Below are 15,407 nucleotides of genomic sequence, written 5' to 3'. Positions count from 1 at the left end.
AGGGATGGGGAATATCAGGGCCTTGGTGCACTTAATGGAGGGATTTCCACTGTGCAGAGAGAGTGGAGGGGCTAGGATAATTCTCCTTGGAATGGAAAAGGTTTGAGGGAGGACTGGAGGTGGTTCCTGAATCAAGGGAAGACTTTGGTAGAGTGCATTGACAGGGGCTATCTTCACCAGCAGGAGGGTTGCTGACTGGAGGATACAGATTTCAGGTGGTTGGCAGAGGTGCCAGAAGAGCAATAACAAGTTTTTTCACAGCAAGTTATGAAGATCTGGATGGTGTTGCCTTAGTTGATGACAAAAGCAAAATCAGTGACAGCTTTCAAAACCGAACTGAAAAAATTTGCAGGGCTGCAGAACGGAACTGACTGGATAGTTCTCTCGAAGAATTGGCAGAGGCACAATGTTCTGAACAGCCTCTTTCTATCCTAATTGTTTGATTTTAAATTTTGAAAATCAGTAAACTGCTGCAAAAGCACCCACTACTATTTATAGAGCTATACTAATACACTTTGACAGTCACACAATTAAGCTGTCATGATGACGGAATTTTAGCTTGGTTAAAAATAATGCAAAAGAAAGGGTTTGCTTGCAGGCAGCCCGAGGTCTGGAAGGGTTCTGGCATTCATCATGTATAAAGCTACTGAATGCTGCATGATGGTTAAGCTGCTCAACCACAATTAAAGTCCTTTCATCTAATAATACCCTTAAGGAATAGATACACCATCTGCTACAACTGTAAACACAAATAGAGGTCAAAATGTTTATTTGCCCCTTAGGCCTAGTTCGACAAGACAAACATTAAGAAAACAGTAATACATATATAAAAATTAAGTCAGGAAATGCATACAACCCAAGAAAAAGATACAAAAATTGAACTAAAAAATGTCTCAAATGAGCCCAGATTAATATTTACTTTGACCACAGTAACATGTTTTCATGTATTCTTAATGAAATTCCAGTTGAAACATGAAGTACCTCGCATCTTGCGTATGTTAAAGCAGATGGCAAAGTAACTACCTAGTGATTATAAATCTCTTTAGAACTTGTGTCTCATAACAGGGCAGGTCTTTTTGTTTACAGGACTATACAATGCATCATCCACTAATTTCTATTTACTGTAATGCTGACATTTTACTCAAACTATTCCCAAATGAGCAACGACAGATAATCTGTGCAACTTCATCGTACACTTTTCTGGTTGCATTTCCAAAGGGCTCTGCTTACAGATTTAACAGCAATCAGAATTTTAATCATCATTCACGTAGAGAAAACAACTGTGGCCAACCCTGAAGTTAGGGGAGAGAATTGGGTTTTATTATGGAGAAACAGGAATGAAAGGAGACAAAGAAAAAGATCAACAAGATTCAAAATTTGGCTTTCAAGTACACTAACTCTTTCAAAAAAACTACTGCACGTCTAAATGTGCCTGTGACATACAAAACTTATCATTATTTGCAATGGCAGTAATGTTACTGTCAATTTCATTTCCAATCATGAAATGTCCATGTTAAAGCTTTTCATTTAAGAGCCCAAAACCCAAAATCCAGATATTATGAATGAAAGTGATGGCTGCTGTTCCTGCTGGGGCAGAAGAATCATAGAAAACCAGAAAGCCCATTTATAAAGCATCTAGGGATGGATGAATAGTCTCCCACAACTATAATCATTTTCACACTCTGAAATGTTTAGTACATGCATGTTGATAGCTGGCACCAATGAAAAACTATCTATTTCAGAACAGTTGGATGCACATTCACACCATCTACAGGAAAATAAGCCAAAACAATTAGCCAACAGTCAATAGATAAGATAATTCATGCTCTACTGATTTTATATATTTGATGGAAGACATCCCAAACATGTTTTTTGGAAAATACTTGCTCAATGAGCAGGAGATTCATTGGTTTTGGAATGCAACACGTTGCCTGAGAAAGATGTAAATCAGCAGCATACTAGTTTTTCTGTTTGAATTGCAATTTAAGAGATACAGTACTCCTTGAAGTACAAGGCTTACATATTTCTGAGAACTTATTTCTTTGACCAAGTATTTGGTTACCTATCCTACTGCCTCTATCTTTGGTTCAGTGCCAATCGTTGGGTGGCACAGGCACACAGTGTTTAGCGCTGCTGCCTCAGTGCCAGGGACCTGGGTTCAATTCCAGCCTTGGGTCACTGTCTGTGTGGGGTTTGCATGTTGTCCTCGTGTCTGCGTGGGTTTCCTCCCACAGTCCAAAGATGTGCAGGTTAGGTTGATTGGCCATGCTAAATTGACTTCAGTACCAGGGGGATTGGCAGGGCAAATATGTGGGATTATGGGAATGGGGCCTGGCTGGGATTGTGGTTGGCGCAGACTCGATGGGCCAAATGGCTTCCTTCTGCACTGTAGGCATTCAATGATAATCTATGATCACATCAGTAAAACCTTTGGATGCTTTACTGCATTAAATGCACTGTGAAAATGCAAGTTGCTGTTGATGTTCAAGGACACATACAATTGCTGTGCCCTTGAGGTCAATGCAAATCAATTTTGCCACAAAGAATTAAGCCTCGTTCACTGTTGTCCAAATATCTTTTTAGCAGCATGATAAATCTTGGTTACTGTCAATCTGTCTGGAACTAAAAACTAAACGCTCTAAGTGTGGAATCTCATTCTTTCAAATAATTAATTGATGTTGAAGCTTTTAAATTTTTAGTACATCATTTAGCATGCATGCAGTCCTGTGTTGTACTTTTTCTGGATTGAAACATCACTAAGTTACACCTGCTACTCCTGGCACCGTCTCCTGCACTCATTATTGAGTAAGAAGTCTCACAACACCAGGTCTTGAGCCAGGGTTGGTCCTCAGACTTTTTGATAATGGCAAACTAAGGGATAGACCAGGAAGTTATAAATTATGATTGAATATAATTCTGATATTTCTGAAGGGCCACAGTTTCTTCTGAATGCCCTGTTTTGAGCTGTGGATCTGTTCTGAATCTATCATATTTGGCACAGGTGTAGTGGCACACATGATGGCAGGTGTTCTCGCCATCTTAAAGGATGTGCACTGGTCACCAGAACCAATACTATCAACGACAGACATATCTTCAACAGGGAGATCAGTAAAAACGTTAGATGGGTTTTTTCCTCACTGGTTCGCTTATTGCCTGCCACAAGCCCAGTCAGCTCAGTCCGTGGTGTTGCTACCAAACCAGCTCTTGGCAATGGGCATGTAAGTGCCCCAACTCAGGGTATATTCTGTGCCCTTGCCACCCTAAGTGCTTCTTACAAGATGGAATAGTACTGATTCATAAGCAGAAGGGTAGCGAGTGGTAAGCAACTGGAAGTTACCTAGTCCACGTTTGACCTGATGACATGAAACCTCATGGGCCCAGATTCTACATTAAGGATTCCCATAGTCATGCCCTCTGAATTGTGCACCAATGTGCCACTGGGTCATTTATAGCACAGGAGGATGCCAGTTGGCCCAGCACGTCTATTCTGGTTCTCTGTAGAGCAAACTAGCCAGTCAGTCCAAGTCATGGGATGATGATGGACGAGTCTGACGGTGGCTGGAAGATATGATTCAATAAACATTACGATGTCATGTTTGTTCCATGGTCTGTAATCCAATTTTGGCACAGTTTCCCAGATGTCAGTGAGTAGGACTTTGCAGAGTTGGCAGGGTTGTATATGCTTTTGATCTGTCCAGTGTCTGAGTGGGTCATTCAGATGCTTTCTTTGATTTTTCTGTAACAGTTTGTTGCAACTGAGTGGCTTTCTAGGCTATTTACAAGGGCAGTTAGGAATCTATATTATGGTGGTGGAGTCACATATAAGCTAGGACAGGTGAGGACAGCAGATTTCCCTCCTTAAAGGATGATGGTGCATCATATGCATAATTACCGAGAATAAAATTTATTCTAGATTTAGTGAATTATAATCTCCTTCTGGATTTGAACTCATGTCCCGAGTCCATTAGTCAAGGTGCCTGGATTATTAGGCCAGTAACATAATCATTATGCCACCTTTCTCATTAATTAAGGTGATAAACTAATCATTCTGCTATTTTCCGAGATTCCAGGTGCACGTTTCTCTGAACTTTCAGCTTACACTTGCTGCAACTTAGTGTAGAAAATTATGAGCTGAAGTGTGCAAAGAATGCCACACTCCAATCCTGAAAGTTCTGGATCATGTCAGATTTGATAGCCAAATGGTATCCTTCTGTGCAATGAATGACCCAATGGCATAGTGGATCATAATTCAATATTTCATGCTGAGCAACTACAGTGCTGTAGTGGCAGTGAAACTGAGCTACTGTATTACTAGGTGATTTCTTGAGCAATAGTCCTGCTGTCATTTTGGGGTTCAGTTGCCTATAGTGTGCAAATGTTGGTAGTGGAGTTGTGAGCATCTTATATGATTCCCCATATTTGACAAGAAACACCAGCTTTGCTTTCTACTGTTCAATGGATCTATTACAAATGCAACTTTTGAGGGTACTGTGTATGATACAGTTAGTAATCAGCGAGATTTGCTTAAGTTTGGATCAGCCTCAAGGATGAATATGTGGTTTAACACTTCATTCATTCACTAAAAATTCACATCTGCTTAATTCATTTAGAGGCAACACATAATGATAATCAACAGCTTCAAACTGCAATATCCACTGAACAATCAAAAGCAAACTGGTCTTACTTGTCGAATAACAGGGCTCAGCTAAGATGCTCTGCTCACAACTCCACTATCAATATTTGTGCATTACAGGCAAATGACCCTAAAAGGGTAGCAAGGCTAACACTTGAATCAAGCTCATTTCACGTATGTCACATATGTAACCATTATTTTGCTACATTAAGTTAACTAATATTGCATCTTGGCTACAGCAGCACTGTTAAGAGGTACACAGTAATTTTTTTTTCAAATAGAACATGGACATCACTGGCTGGCCATTGCCCATCTCCAGTTACCTTTGGAGGGTAGTCGAGAGTCAGCCACATTGCTGCGGCTCTGGAGTCAGACCAGGTAAGGACAGCAGATTTCCTTCCCTAAAGGCCATTAGTGAACCAGGGTTTTTCTGACAATCAACTATGGTTTCATGATCAACAATAGATTCTTACGCCGGAATTCTACCATCTCACCCACCACGGAATTGGAATGGGCGAGGGGTGGGCAATGCAATGGAAATGTTCACTGACCTCGGGCAGGAATTTCTGGTCTCGCTTGAGTGAAGCTGTAAAATTCTGCCCTTCATTCCAGACTTTTTAAATTTAATTCAAATTCCACCATCTGCTGTGGCAGGATTCGAACCCGGGTCCCCAGAACATTAGTAGAATTTCTGGATTAACAGTCGAGCAATAATACCAGATATCAATGACATATTCTTTGAAGTTTATTTAATAGTGTCACAAGTAGGCTTACATTAGCACTGTAATTACGTTACTGTGTTTGGATACACTTTGGGAGGATTGAGCATGGCCAATGCATCTAACCAGCACGCCTTTCAGACTGGGGAGTAAACCGGAGCACCCAGAGAAAACCCACGCCGACATGAGGAGAATGTGCAGACTCCGCACAGACAACGACCCAAGCCAGGAATCAAACCCTGGTCCCTGGCGCTTTGAGGCAGAAGTACTACCACTGCACCAACTTTCTGCCCTTAATCCTTTAAGCAAACAACAGCTTTTTGGGCTGCATTTTCATCAAATCAGAAGGACTTCAGAGCTATTCAAACATGGTAGGCAGCACTCAATTCAGACAGCAACAGTAGATACACAGAACAATAAACTATATCTCAGAGACATCAGTCAAGCAAACTCAACATTTTGCTGCGTATATAAAAACAAATACACTCACCCTTATTATGAAAGTCTGGGCTTTCAGCCAAGCCAATAAGTTATTTTTCCCTTGGTCTCTTCTGTAAATACTTATTTGTACAAATTCCCACAGCTTTGTTATTGATACTTTAGTAATGCTTGATTGACATTTTTTGAGGATTGCAGGCATATCAGTTTTTATTAAAAATTATGAATGGGTGTTCTTCCTAAATGGCTTCACATGTCATTTTTACTAATGGGGTCATTGGTTCTGTACGTAGTGAATGGGAAGGCAAGGACCATGAGTGACTTTGGTGTGTGTGTGTGTGTGTGTGTGTGTGCGCGTGTGTAAGAGCCTGAGTTGGTACGAATGTTATAGGGAGCCACGGAGTTATGTATGGGACACGAGTTGGCATGGGGCAAGGCCATAAAAAGTAGCCAAAGAATTGATACAAAGTGCCAGAGAACAGAGGTTGGCCTTTTAACCAGCCTGCCTTGGTTGCCCCTGTAGCCGCCTCTGATATCTTCCCACAGGTGACAAACCAATTTCTATCCTGCTCCCCATTCCCCAGCACACACAAGGAGAGTTTTATACTAAGGCAGGTAACTCGAGTCAGAAAATTTCCTGACTTGCACAACCCACCTTGGTGGTGAAAATCTGGCCCATGGTTCCCAATATTTGGCCTGCACCGCATATAATTTAAGGTCAGTGTGGCAGTAAACAGCAGTCATTGGTACTTACTGTATAGGTTATTACTGCTAGCATCCCGATCAAGGTTAAGGTACTTATGGAGAAAGACAAAGCAGCCAAGCCACCTGCAAATAAAACAAAAGTATTAGCTGGTGACAGCAGCTATTTTTTAAGTAGCTGGGCAGTTTTAAAAGGGAATTCTCTACAAGTACCCATGCAGGAAAACTGGCAGAAAGCAAACTGATGAAAAATATACAACATCTTAATTTTCACAGTCTTGAATCTTTAACTAATTAAAAGCATTAAAGAAAAACAGAAGATAATAAAATTCCAATAATTTATAAAGATTGGATTCAGTTCTATCGCTCACCAGCTGGATTTCAATAATTCATTGAAGGTTTCACTCTTCATATCCAGCTCTTTGCTGCCCTGCTTGCCCAACATCCCTGACCTCATGAACTGCAATTAGTGAATTCTTATCCCCCACTGCATCAAATTCAAAATCCTCATTTCTTAGTCCTTTCATGGCTTCACTCCATCTTACAATCCCTCTAAGCCTTGCATCCTAGCCTGTGCATTTTGTCCCCAGAATTTGACCACCTCCTCTCTCCTCTGCCGCAGTATTGGATGAGGGTTCAGCTGTTTTGCCCACACTCCAAGCCTTTACAACTCTGACCATCAGCACATGTAATGCACTCATAGTAAATGGAAAGAACTTGCATTTTAAAAATGCCGTTCATAACACTTTATTGTCCCACTTCTGCTCTTCAGGTTTTTTTTTAAATGATGGGGCAAATTACACCAGCCAATTTACACACAGCAAATTCCACAAACTGCAGCAAACTAAATAGCGAATTAAGTTGGTTTGATGATGTTGCTAGACAGATTGATGGTGAGGTTACCAAGATATAACTCCTGCTACTCTTTGCATGTTGCTATAGGACTCAATTTAGATTTGATATCCGTGTTTCGTGTGCCTGAAATCCCTGTGATTGATTCTGACACTGAGAATTCCCAGTACAGTTGTACTGCATCCTTTTATTTGGGCTAATTTTTGCCACCTTCCCATCTTCAATGCAAGACAACTTTCTTTGGTGTAGGTTCTCTTTTGGTGCATCCTTTAACACTCATTGATCTTTATCACAGCCTCATATGAGCAGAAATAAGATAAACAAGCCATGTGTGAACGTTATGAACTTAAATGTTGCTAAAAATGTTGTCTCTGATGTCTTAATGTATGACTTTACAACATTTCTCAGATTAAAATAGGTTCTCTTAAGATACTGCATATCCTATTATACCAGTGTAGTTATCAACTGAAGTAAATTGGGTGCAAGAGGAAAGGTACTTTGCAGGTTTACGCTGTAATTGAGGCACAAATTAACTGCTCAATTTATTCTGAAATTGATCATGGCAATTGTTAACAAATGAATTAAAATATCTCTCTCTACCTCCAGTTTTTGGATTCAGTTACGGGAAAGATACTTGCTCATCAATTTTGAAATATCGGCACGCTAAGGGATAAAATTCCATGAAGCTGGAAGTGGTTAAAGATGATTGATTACTTCCAAAAGAGGTGGATATCTTTTACATCCCATTTTGCCCAGTTCAACATGAAAAACTTCAAAAGGTACACATATTTCACATCAGTCTTCAACAGATCTTCAGCTTACTAAATGAGAAGAACGTGGGAGCATGTTAAATCTCTGAAGCTTCTTATAAATCCAAAGTCCAGGTTAGGTATTTTTAAGGAAAATTAGTGAACGACGAAATGCTGTTATTTACGCATTCAATATGAAGGTAGAAGTTAAAATGTTCCAGAGCAATCTGATGTGTTGTTTTGCCACAACTGTTTAACTATTTAATCCGGAAGCAGTTAATGCTTGCTTAATGCTAGCAAAATTCTAAATGCAATTTTGATAACCTCCTATTTCGTCCCAAATATTTCACTAATCCCATTTATTCAGCAATACAAACTTTTGTTTCTACTTACGGCTGCTTCCGAGTTCCTCAAATAAAAACTTCACTTTTTCCCATTCTGTGGAGTTCTGGTTCGCTGGAATATTCAATGGAACAAAAGCACTGCAATACAAAAACTTGTTTTTAATGTTAAAAAAAATGCGTTACAACATGGACACTGCTTAGCTCATACATTTTTTTATTCATATTTCAGCGTGCAATTATTATTCTGAACTTCTTGGTAACTTTTATTACTCACCAGGCAATTGCAATTTGATAACAAATCAACGTGACTCAAAATGGTATGGATTCTGAAATTAAAATTTATTTCAGAGACCTTTTCAATTTCATAAACTCAAGGACTTGCATCTTAATGGTCTTTGATGAAAATGATAATTTACTCCTACAAAGAAATGACAGGAGCTAATTGCACAGAAACAGTTCTTTGGCATTTTAATTTACATGGCACTTTTTCAAATGTTATTTTTAAGAGATGAAAAGGTTTTTGATTCAGAAAAAATAATTATTTTTATCTAAAATAATAATCCCACTTTGTCTTATGGCTTGATAATAACTGTAGAGTAACTTGCAATTTTAAGTCACAAAAAAAAACTATTTGCATTTGTCCAGGTGCCATCCACTGAATTTTCTAAGCATTGAGGACAAAAAGGAATTCATTAATTTGCTGTTCCACAATTTGTTTCTATTGAAATTTAATGCATTATGCTAATTTCCACCAGGCCTACTCAGCTGCTGATCTCATGCCTTGATCAAAACACAGACACAAGAGTTGAATTCCAGAGTTGAGGTGAGAGTTAAAGTTCTTGACATTAAGGAACCATTTGGCAGAGCAGAACATCAAGCAACTTGAGTAAAATTTCAGTCAATGGGAATCAGGGAGAAAATTATCTGCTGACTGCAATCATATTTAGCACAAAGGAAGGTGGTTATGGCTTTTGGAGACCACTTGAGTTCAGGAATTCTTCAGAGCATTCTCTCTATTCAACTCCCTCACTGAATCATAGAATCCCTACAGTACAACAGATGGCCATTCGCCTCCCCCCCAACTTTATCCCTGTAATCCCTCAGATTCACCATGTCTAATCCATCTAATCTACACATCTTTGGACATTAAAGGACAATTTAGCATGGCCAATCCACCTTACCTACATATTTTGGAACTGACAGAAGAAACCTGAGCGTCTGGTCGAAACCCACAGACAAGAGAATGCACAAACTCCATGCCCCGGTCGTATTTAAAATCTCTGCAATTAGCCTGAACAAATATGCTACGACAGTAAATGACTTCGTTATTATGTGTGTAGAAGACTGTTCACCAAAGAAGCAAATCTGCGTGCTCCCCAACCGGAAACCATGGATGAACAGGGACAGCCACTGCTTGATGAAGTCCAGGTCTGAGGCGTTCAAGTCAGGCAACACTGACCTATGTATGAATGCCAGATACGATCCAAGGAGATCCACCAAAGATGCCAAAAGATAATACTGGAACAAGCTAGAGTCCCAGACTAGCCACATTGACCCCCGCCGATTATGGCTGGATCTGCAAGACAGAACAGGCTACAAGATGAAGGCATGTAAAATCGCCAGCTCCAACGCACCCCTCCCTGATGAGCTCAATGCATTCTACGCCCATTTTGAGCAAGAGGTCAGCGAGAGCATGCCCTCCATCCTGGAAGCCCAAGATGAACCTGTACTTGGGGTCAGCACTGCAGATGTCAGAGCAGCTTCTTTAAGGTCAACCCACGGAAAGCAACCGGCCCAGATGGGGTATCTGGATGTGCGTGCAGATGCTGCACAGATCAACTGGCAGAGGCATTCACAGGTATCTTCAACCTCTTTACAACAACCTGAGGTCCCCCTCTGCTTCAAGACAACGATCATCATCACGATACCTAAGAAAAACCAAGCAGCGTGACTTAATGACTATCAGCTGGTGGCTCTGACATCCATTATGAAGTGCTTCGAAAGGTTAGTCATGGCACAAATCAATTCCAGATTACCTGGATCCACTATATTTGCCTGCCGCTGCAACAGATCCACAGCAGACGCCATTTCCCTGGTCCTGCACTCAACCCTAGGACACCTAGATAACAAAAACATCTATATTAGACTCCTATTTATTGACTACAGTTCAGCCTTCAACACATTATTCCTATGAAACTCATCTCCGAACTCCGTGGCCTGGGCCTTGGCACCTCCCTCAGCGAATGGATCCTGAATTCCCCAACTCAAAAGGCCACAATCAATAAGGATAAGCAACACCTCCTCTACAATCATCTTCAACACTGGTGCCTCACAAGGCTGCGTTCTCAGCTCCCTACTATACTCCTTACCCACCTATGATTGTTTGGCCAAATTCCACTCCAATTCGATTCTCAAGTTTGCTGACATCGCTGTGGTGCACCGGCTCTCAAACAATGACGAGACACAGTACAGGAAAGAGACAGAGAATCCGACGAACTCGTGTGGCAACAATAATCTCTCCCTTAATCTCCTTTTGTTTTGCTGAGATTATCATCGATTTCAGGAAGCATAAAGGGGTACATGCCCGTCTACATCAATTGAGGCGAAGTCGAAAGGTTCGAGAGCTTCAAGTTTTTAGGTGTCCAGATCCCCAACCACCTGTCCTGGTCCCCCTATGCTGACACTACAGTTAAGAAAGCCCACCAAGCCTCTACTTTCTCAGAAGACTTAGGAAATTTGGCACGTCAGCTACAACTCTCATCAACTTTTACAGATGCGCCATAGAAAGCATCCTTTCTGGCTTGATGTGGCTCCTGCTCTGCCCAAGGCTGCAAGGAACTACAAAAGGTCATGAATTAAGCCCAATCCATCATGCAAAACAGCCTTCCATCCACTGACTCTGTCCATACTTTCCATTGCCTCGGCAAAGCAGCCAGCACAATTAAGGACCTCGCGCATCTCGGACATTCCCTCTTCCACCTTCCTCCTTTGGGAAAAAGATATAAAATTCTGAGGTCATGTACTAACCGACGCAAGAACAGCGTCTTCCCTGTTGTTGTCAGACTTTCGAATGGACTTATCTTGCATTAAGTTGATCTTTCTCTACACCCTAGCCATGACTGTAACACTACATTCTGCACTCTCGTTTCCTTCTGTATGAACAGTATGTTTTGTCTGTAGCGTGCATAAGAAACAATACTTTTCACTTTACACACTATGTGTAATAAATGTCACATTTATTATACATGTGACAATAACAAATCAAATCCACACAAGCATCCTTAATCATAACATCATAAGTGGGCATGTTAACTGATGATTGCAGTGTTCATTTCCAAGAACAACTCTTCAAATAATGATGCAATTTGTGCACTTACGAAAACCAAAGCTTGTCTACCATCTACATGGCACAAGTCAGAGTGGAATGGATTATGCTTCATTTCCCTGAACGAGTGCAGCTACAACAACATTCAAGAAGCTCAACACCAATCAGGACAAAGCAGCCTGTATAATCGAAGCAATTCAGCATCTGAAGCGTCATTCAGCATCAGGGATGCGCTGCAACAACTCACCGAGGGTTGTTCCACAGCACTTTCCAAAACCACAATCTCTTTCACGTGGAAGGGAAAACGCAGCAGATGCATGGGGGACACCACCTGAAAGTTCCTATCCAAGGCACTCACCATCTTGATTTGGAACGATATCGCCACTCCCTGATTGTCCTGGAACTCCTCCTTAACAATGGTATACTTGCACCTCTTACCCAAAGACTAAATAATAAGCCCAATTCATCATCCACTTCACTATATAATGCAATACATTAGGTTCAGCACAATTTATGGTATGCACATTCATTGATGCAAATAGCATCCATCACCTGCATTTAACTTGCAATCTTGTGAAAAAGAAGCCATGAACAGCACAATTCAGAAACTTTGTTTGAAGCAACCAATTAATCTTGCAACTGATTAACTTAATAATTATCATGTTAAACAATAAAAAACATACTTTAAATGCGCGTAAAAATTTCTGTCATTAGATATTACAATTAACCTGCAATTATACAGCATCACTTCAGGATGTCCTAAAGCATTTGCAGACTATTAACCATCTGAAAAACTTAAATTTAGGTCACATTGTGTCCAAAACTCCCTAACAGCACTGTGGGGGTGGTACGGTGGCACAGTGATTAGCACTGCTGCTTCACAGCATCAAGAACCTGGGGTCGATTCCCAGCTTGGGTCACTGTGCGTTCTCCCCGTATCTGCTTAGGCTTCCTCCAGGTGCTCCATTTTTCTTTCCACAGTGCGAAAGACGTGCTAATTAAGTGCATTGACTATGCTAAATTCTCCCTCAGTGTATTCGAACAGGCGCTGGAGTGTGGCGACTGGGGGATTGTCACAGTAACTTCATTGCAGTGTTAATGTAAGCCTACTTGTGACACTAATAAACAAACTTTTAAACTTTAAACCTACACAATCATCGTTCAAAGGGGCAACTCAACACTCATCTTTGAGGGCTTTTGGGGATAGATAACAAAAGCTGGCCTTGCCAGCAATGCTAATATTCCAAGAATGGATTATTAAACAAAACGGAGGCTTCAGTGTCAAAAGTTAAAACAAATTTTGCCACTCAAGGTCAATAATTGAAAATTAATATATAGTTGAACAAAACATGCAAAAGTTAATTGCAATACATTGTGCATTCACACAATATGCTTTTCATTTTTGAAAGAAATATATATTACCAGGTTGTTGTAGCAACTCAAAGTCATACACACAAAGACACAAACTGATCAGACATAAATCCTAGTCACTCTCTAGGCCACTGCGTGATGTGTGGCACAAATGAGCGAGAGATCGAGGAAAAAAATAAACTGGCAAAAAAAAAACTCATTCAAAAAGGAAAATAAAAGTGAACTTCTAAATCAAACATTTTACAGGCTTGAAGATGTTTGGGATCTAATGATTGAAAAATTTTTTAAAAATTTTTGTACCCTTGGAATCTTCACTTAAAAGGACATCTGCGCAGTCACAGCATGAATTCTTTTATAATCACAATCCTGGGTAGGAACTGGCACAGAGAAGCCACTACCCTTATGCTCGACACCTGCTATGTATTGTCCAGAGACATACAGTGAAGTGGCATTGGACTGTGACATCTCTTTACCTTAGAAATAACAAATGGCATGACAAAATATGATAGATAATTATCTCGTGCTCCAGTTCTACATTTCTTAAAATAGAACTGATTTATTAGATAGAAAGCACTACATGGCAGTAATTATAATACAATTATCCATTCAAAAAAAAAGCCCCTCTTTCGTTTACATCTGCATACACAAAACGATAAGATCCGAGTCTATTTATTCTATAAAAATGGATCAAACAGAACAATCATTGACAACAAATACCAATTTGTTAGTTGAGGAAATAGAAGGAGAAGCCATTGGCCATTGCTGGTGATTCTCTGGCTACGGCTGGATAGATAAGCATGGATCCGGAAGAGTGCAGTTCCACTCAGTTGGACAATGGTGAAAAGAACTGGAGGAAGATCGCGCAGTCAGCCACGCCAAGACAGCAAACAGGTTGAGAACATACGAAGCTGGAGCAGGAATAGGGCCTTACAGCCTGCGTCACCATTCAATAAAATCATGGCTTATCTGACTGTAACTTCAACCTCACGTTGCTGCCTAACAATAACCCGCTCTACCAAAAATATTCAAAGATTCTGCTCCCACTGCCTTTTGAGGAAAACTGTTCCAGAGATAGATGACCCTCAAAAAATTCTCCTAATCCAGCTTAATTTGTTTTAAATTTGTTTCAAAGATTTTGCCATCAGTGACTGGGCCAGCACTTAAATCCCTGGCGGCACTTAGTGCCAGCTACTTTGCTTTGGATTTCAGGTAAGGATAGTAGATTTCCTATCCTAAAGGACATTGGTGAACCTTTTTTTCTATTCATTCATGGTCAAGGCAAATGCAATCAGGCTTTCAAAAGGCAATTGGAAAAAACATAATCAGAAAGAAAAAAAGTGCAGGACAACAGGAAAGTGGAGGGGAGTGAAATTTGCTGAGCTGCTCTTGCAGACAGCTGGTGTGGACATGATGGGCTGAATGGCTTTCTTCTCCACTGTAACCATGCCATGATTTTACACACTAATTCACTGAAAATCTTACCCTCAGTTCATGGGTGAACAGTCACATCTGTATCATCAATCCCTATCTGTAACTAAGATCAGGGCTGGAAAGGCACTTCTTGCATTCAAAACCTTTTTACCCACCATATTTTTCTGAACAGCTTTTGCACCCTAGAGGACTGTCATCTACATTTATAACTCTCTGCTAAACACCACTACAATTATCATAGGAAAGCAGCACTGGAGAAAAGTGTACAAGTTAAGCAAAACCTTTAAGGAATTAGAGAAGAGCAAAATCTTGTGGCCAAAGATTTAATGTGCTATCAAGGTTAAGCTTTTGATCTATGCCATTTCTCTCTAATTAATGCCCTTCACACTAAAACTAAAGCAGAAAGACACAAGGACCAATTATAGGATGTTAGAAAGTGATTCAAGTATGTAGGAAGAAACAAGGGGGAAAGCCAACTGATTCACACGGTCCAACAATGTCCAAACTGAGCTTTGAAGCTAAGTTCAATGTGGCAGTGATCACAAAGACAGTTTCTCCATGAGAGCCATACAAGTAAATGGCGAAGGAAAATACTCAGAAAACAAGGTATTCTACAGCACAGAAGGAGGCAATTCAACCCATGGAATCTGCACCAACCACAATCCCACCCCGATCTCCATTACTCTATAATACCATGCATTTACCCTAACTAATCCCTCTGACACTATGGGACAATGTAACATGGCCAATCCACCTAATCTGCACAGTTTGTACTGGGGGAGGAAACTGGAGCTCCCGGAGGAAACCCACGCAGACATGGGGAGAATGTGTAAACTCGACACA

The 15,407-nt window shown here is 40.5% G+C and overlaps 1 protein-coding gene across 1 annotated transcript in view; it reads right to left on the bottom strand.

Annotated features, from left to right (window-relative positions):
- Nucleotides 1-15,407, bottom strand: part of lmbrd1 (LMBR1 domain containing 1) — a 221,685-nt gene that overhangs the window by 108,385 nt on the left and 97,893 nt on the right. The window contains exons 6-7 of the mRNA XM_080191977.1: nt 8,487-8,575; nt 6,545-6,618 (exon numbers count right to left, since the gene is read on the bottom strand). Of these exons, the coding sequence (XP_080048103.1) occupies nt 6,545-6,618; nt 8,487-8,575 (163 nt within the window). The remainder of the gene's footprint in view (nt 1-6,544; nt 6,619-8,486; nt 8,576-15,407) is intronic.

Source organism: Carcharhinus amblyrhynchos, chromosome 7 (assembly GCF_965287045.1).
Source record: "Carcharhinus amblyrhynchos chromosome 7, sCarAmb.v2.hapA, whole genome shotgun sequence".
NCBI lineage: Eukaryota > Metazoa > Chordata > Chondrichthyes > Carcharhiniformes > Carcharhinidae > Carcharhinus > Carcharhinus amblyrhynchos.
Note: the sequence above shows the minus strand (reverse complement) of the source record. Positions and strands in the feature narration are given on the sequence as shown.